The sequence below is a fragment of the Salvelinus sp. IW2-2015 genome, linkage group LG14, assembly GCF_002910315.2.
Source record: "Salvelinus sp. IW2-2015 linkage group LG14, ASM291031v2, whole genome shotgun sequence".
NCBI lineage: Eukaryota > Metazoa > Chordata > Actinopteri > Salmoniformes > Salmonidae > Salvelinus > Salvelinus sp. IW2-2015.
This window is the reverse complement of record NC_036854.1, coordinates 8,122,404-8,128,033: the sequence shown is the minus strand read 5'-3', so window position 1 is coordinate 8,128,033 and position 5,630 is coordinate 8,122,404. Positions and strand designations below refer to the sequence as shown.

Sequence of the window (5,630 nt, the reverse complement as noted above, 5' to 3'; positions counted from 1 at the left end):
GACATTAGAATAGGCCCTAATGCCACGCATTCTCTCCCCCTTATTTCCATTAGGCTCTGATGACTGCGAAATTGCTGCGGACTGCAAGTTATCAAGAGCCACTAATTTCGCATTAAAGACCATTGACTGCAGTGGCTTGATTCGAGGGTTTTTTGACAATTATCACAATCAGAATTTGAGCCCAGATAATTTACCTTGACTCCGTGATTATTTGCGTCGTGCCATGCGCACATTTGAAAATTGCATGGTGTCAAAACGCGCGGCGGCGGTAGGCCTAAATAATGAGGAGGCGAGCGATACGGGTTCAGGAGGTGCACATATCTCCATATTGCCGCTCTCCTCTTCAACACGCAGGGTCACACTCATCTTCACACACTCCGTCATTAACTGGCTTCCTCTCTCTCTCTCTCTCTCTCTCTCTCTCTCTCTCTCTCTCTCTCTCTCTCTCTCTCTCTCTCTCNTCTCTCTCTCTCTCTCTCTCACTCACACACACTTTTTATGCATATACTATATATATATATATATATTAGTTATTTATTTTGTCTAAAGGAACATTATAATATTTCACTAATTTGAAGCATAAAATAAGCAATCAAAGACCCAATTGGCAAAATTACCCAATATCAGGAAAAGCAGGTGACTTGCTGGATGCCGGTGCGTTTTGTGTGTAAGTGTGTGTTGTGTTGGTGTTTGTGTTTTGAGAGGAGCAGAATCCTTCTCCAATCCAGTAAGGGGCCACTAAAGGTGATCATGTCTTCTCTGATCTCCAAATAGCCACCTTGACATTGACCTTATTTAGCACAGCAGAGAAACTAATCTGAGAGCCAGAAAGAGGGTTACAAAGTTCGCTACAGTATAACACATGCATGTGATCACTGCAAAATGATACAATTACAGTTCTACAATCAGTTGATATTGCTTAATCGAGTATGTTGAAAAAATTACTGGTTTCGGAATAACATTCCAAATCAGCACAGTAAAGCGTTTCCTCCCATCCAGTTCTCTCGAGATCCTCATTATCACATGACCACAGTAGTAAGCAGACAGGAACAGGAAGTGATGGACTGTTATGAAGTGTGAGCTTTGGAAGGTGCTTCTTAAAACTTCCCTATTTCACAAACATGTTTATTGTTCAGGTGGGTGCGTTATTGATAGCGTTGATATATTACGCCAATGCTCAAACGTCTGTTGTCGCTGTAAACACCACCATCCCGGGTTCAGAGCTGAGCGCAAGCGGCTTGAGGCAACTCGCCGCGGCAGTGGTGCCTCAGTCGCCTGTGTTTCACCCCAGTCTCCGTTCACAGTTCTCTCTCAACCTGTTGTCGGCGTTTCCAGAAGATCTGGAGGTCAGCGATTACTGCGTCGCGCTGCTGGCTATCTTTGGGCAGCGATATTCAACGTATGTGAATTGTTTGGTGTCCGCCGCGCGCCCTGTCAAAGTGTGCCAAAACTGTTATGGCACCTACGGCAACCTTATGGAAATCTACAAAAACATATCAGACCAGGTAGCGTGAAAACATTTGTGTTTTTCCGTGGTTTTCTCTGAGTTTGTCATTCAGTTTTTATTTAGATTATGCATCGCCATGTTTTTGCCCTGTGCTGCGGGCTAATTGGTGTGCCATGGTCACATGCGTCATGTCTTGTGACTTGCTAGTAGCCTACGCCAGTGGATAGTAGGGGAAATTGAAAATCACAAGACTAGTTATTCAGGAAACAATGAATAGGAAACTAATGATAAATAAACATGCTCAGTGACTAGGAGGACACAAACCATGCCTTACTGTTGCCACAATTGAGATCAAATAATCTCTAGGTTTTGAACACCCTCAGTGAGACCGCTTGTGTGTCTGTTTCCAGATGGGCCCGGGGAATGTGAGCTGCAGAGACAGCCTACTGCGTTCTGATAGGCTGATGTTGGTGTTCCTGCTCTACAGTAACCTGGAGGACATCTGGACCGCTTCAGAATGTAACCGTAGGTGGACTGCTTAGTATTATCAACACATTTAGTTATATGCTGATACTCCATGTACTCCTGTATATATCATTAGCTTTGCTATTTGCTGTGGCTCAATACGTTTTTTACTTCCTCTCCTTGCCTCCTTTCCTTTGTGATCGATGCTATGAAAATAATTGCTATGTGAAAGCCAGGAGGCAGAATATATAAGTTTATAAGTTTGATCTTTAACCCTTCCATGGTTCATGATTTCGGAATGATATGACTTCCTGTCTCTAAGGTTGTGTAAGCCTGAGAGACCACAGCCTGACCAATGACACCCTTTACTTCATGGAAAATCTGAACCAGTCCCTCAGCTGCTTCGAGAAGTACCAGAAGGTGGGTCCCTATTGTAGGTCAAAGAGATTTTAAAATCTAATCGGTACTAAAACCCATCTAAAGCCACTAGGGAGGGAGAGGGGAGTATAAAGTTAAGTTCTGATATGAAGTTTATAACTGAACTGTTTCCACTTTGTGTGATTTAGCAGGGTAACCACTCAGAGCTTTGTACGGAATGTAAGGCCACATACAGAGGACTGAATGAGCTGTACAGCCGCATGGAGAAGAATCACACCCTCTGCATCGACATCGAGGACTCTGTATGTATTTCACAGCCACAGGTTGTCGTTACGACTTGCGCTTTGTCATTCATGTTAGCCTTGGAAGCCCAGGCGTCCCATGTGCCTGGTAAAGTTCTCCTCAGAAAGACGATGAAAAGGAGTGGGGTATGATAGTCTAGATGGAAACTAGTGACATGTTGCATGGGTGGAGTGCCAAACAGAGGTTGGCACTAAAAAAATATGTCTGACTTGCAACAAGGCAGTATGCATAAGATGCAAAACTTTTGTCGCATATGGTACTCAAACTTTGTCTGACACGGTAGGAAAAGAGACAGGGACAAAACAAGTGTAACAGTATAACTTTAGTCCGTCCCCTCGCCCCGGGCGCGAACCAGGGACCCTCTGCACACATCAACAACAGTCACCCACGAAGCGTCGTTACCCATCGCTCCACAAAATCCGCGGCCCTTGCAGAGCAAGGGGAACCACTACTTCAAGGTCTCAAAGCGAGTGACGTAACCGATTGAAACGCTATTAGCGCGCACCACCGCTAACTAGCTAGCCATTTCAAATCCGTTACACAAGGAAAAACAAGGAAATGCCTCCTGTGTTGATGGTTGGGGGGATCTTGTTTTCAGATTAATATGACCCTGTGTCACACAAAGCTTTTCGTGCTATTTGTGGTAATATTGTAGTAAATGCTATTTTTCAGAGTAAAAAAAAAAACTAAAGAGATTTAAAGGCATGCGTGCATACATTTTACGTATGGGTGGTCCTGGGAAGTGAACCCACTATCCTGGCGTTGCAAGTGCCATGCTCTACCAACTGAGCTACAGAGGACCACTGGTAGAAATTTGTTTTCGCACTAGTGCAGAATACATTTCAGAATGTAAAGTTTAGCAATGCTCCCCACCTCAGTGAGAGCACTACTGATAGAAATGTGGAAGATGTGAAACAGCACCCCCTAGGGGACTGTTATGCTGCGTTTACACAGGCAGCCTAATTCAGATTTTTTTTCTGCCACTAGTTAGTCTTTTGACTAATCAGATCTTTTGCCAATAATTGAGCGAAAGATCAGAATTGGGCTGCCTGTGTAAACGCAGCCACTGAGAAAGAAATGGAGAGCGACGTCACCAGGGTTGCATCCCAATTCTCTCTTTCTCCCGAAGTGTGCACTTGTTCACTTCCCTACATGGATTTGAAAGGAAATGACTGGTATGGAAACTCCCATCTAGCCCATGCCAACATCAATCCAATGCTTTTAAACTTGTGGGGAGTAGTGAACAGGTGCACAAGGCGAGATTATTGGGATGTACCCCAGTTCTGGTAGTGCCAGTGAGTTTCAAAGGAGGTGACGTAGAAACTAGAAGGCACTAGGGACAGAAGGCCAGACATGGAGCAAGGGAGTCAGATGGATAGAAAAGAGACACAAATAGACGAGAGAGACGGTGTCCCCTTTTTGTATTTATTTAAGCTCCTGTGTTGTTGTGTTGATTGTGGGGGAGGATCTTGTCTTGTTTCAGATGAATATGACCCGCATACTGTGGAGCAAGGATTTCAATTGTTCTTTCCCCCGGGCGGAGACTGTTCCTGTCATCGCCGTGTCCAGCTTCATGCTCTTTCTGCCCATCATCTTCTACTTGAGCAGCTTCCTTCACTCGGAACAAAAGAAACGCAAGCTCATACACCGTGAGTAACCAGCTTAATTCACCCATTGTTGCGCGGAGAGATTCTTTGACGGGTTGGTTGCAGGGGGGTGTGTGGGGGTGGGAGGATGTATGCTGGGGAGGGGTGGTCACAGATTTTTCAAGTGAAGTATGTATGGAAGCCAGGGTGTCTCCTGAATGCATGTTCCTGGTTTATAGAGATTGTATCATAGGGGAGGTAGGAGTGTCCCAAATAATGTGGACTTGTAAAGGAGGGGTGAGGGAGTTCTTCTTAAGGGTTGGGAGTGGGGGAGGAGAGAGGTTTAATGGTGTCCTTGTAAATAGTGGGTTTAGGCCAACTAATGATCTAGGCCAGGGAGTCGAAGAGCAAGACATTACGTTGTTTATTTGACGCGTGGCATAATGGTGAAGCAACGGTTTTAGACTAAATGTTGTGTGGTGGGTAACAGTTACTCTTTTTCCTCTCCAGCCAAACGAGCCAAGTCCAACCCCAGCTTCATTAACATCCAGGACAAGTTCAGCTGAGGAGAGAGATCAGATAATGACTTTATTATCCCCGTGGGGAAATTTTGGTTGTCGCTCTCTGCATACATAAACATATAATCAACAATAGACAAAGTACATACAGTATACAGACAATAAATACAGGTAGAAAAGTACAGTTCATGAGTGATCAATGATCATCCATACACTATAGACAACAGAACACACTGTCAACTACAATGTTAGATATAGGCCACACAGGAGGTTGGTGGCACCTTAAATGGGGAGGATGGGCTTGTGGTAATGGCTGGAGCGGAATAGGTGGAATGGTATCAAATACATGGTTTCCATGTGTTCGATGCCATTCCATTGACTCCGTTCCAGCCACTATTATGAGCCGTCCTCCCCTCAGCAGCCTCCTCTGATAGGCCAGCCCGATGCTCCTACTTGTGGTTTAAACATTCAGGAGCCTTACTACCGCTTGGACAAAGGATAATTTGGCTCTATTCCTTTGGTTTCCTGTAACGTCTCCTCGAGCAGAGAAGCTAAAATTCCTGATAAAGAGGATGTCTAGAGTCCATCAGTACCTTGTGGGGTTTTGAGGGCTCTTATATCATAAATTACCTCTAGACCTGTCTGATTGAACTCTAGCACCTTACTAGCAGAGCTTACAATTTCTCTGCGAGACAAATTTAAAAAAAAGTTATAAATTGAACCTTTATTTAACTAGGCAAGTCAGTTAAGAACAAATTCTTATTTACAATGACTGCCTACCCCGGCCGAAACCGGACGACGTTGGGCCAATTGTGCGCTGCCCTATGGGACACCTAATCACGTCCCTGGATTCGAACCAGGGACTGTAGTGAATGATGCCTCTTGCACTGAGATGCAGTGCCTTAGACCGCTGCGCCACTCAGGAGCGGAAAT

The 5,630-nt window shown here is 44.8% G+C and overlaps 1 protein-coding gene across 3 annotated transcripts; it reads left to right on the top strand.

Annotated features, from left to right (window-relative positions):
- The first annotated feature begins 1,033 nt into the window (after positions 1–1,033).
- Positions 1,034–4,848, top strand: ostm1 (osteoclastogenesis associated transmembrane protein 1). 3 transcript variants are annotated; one of them, XM_024000048.2, is made up of 7 exons: positions 1,055–1,090; positions 1,305–1,505; positions 1,858–1,972; positions 2,235–2,332; positions 2,479–2,592; positions 4,077–4,242; positions 4,690–4,848. In XM_024000048.2, the coding sequence occupies exons 1-7, from the start codon at positions 1,070–1,072 to the stop codon at positions 4,743–4,745; spliced, it is 771 nt and encodes a 256-aa protein (XP_023855816.1). In that variant the 5' UTR covers positions 1,055–1,069; the 3' UTR covers positions 4,746–4,848. The 3 variants fall into 3 exon arrangements, with proteins under 3 accessions (XP_023855815.1, XP_023855814.1, XP_023855816.1); XM_024000047.2 differs by having other exon boundaries at positions 1,034–1,505; positions 2,482–2,592; XM_024000046.2 differs by having other exon boundaries at positions 1,034–1,505.
- Positions 4,849–5,630: the final 782 nt, after the last annotated feature.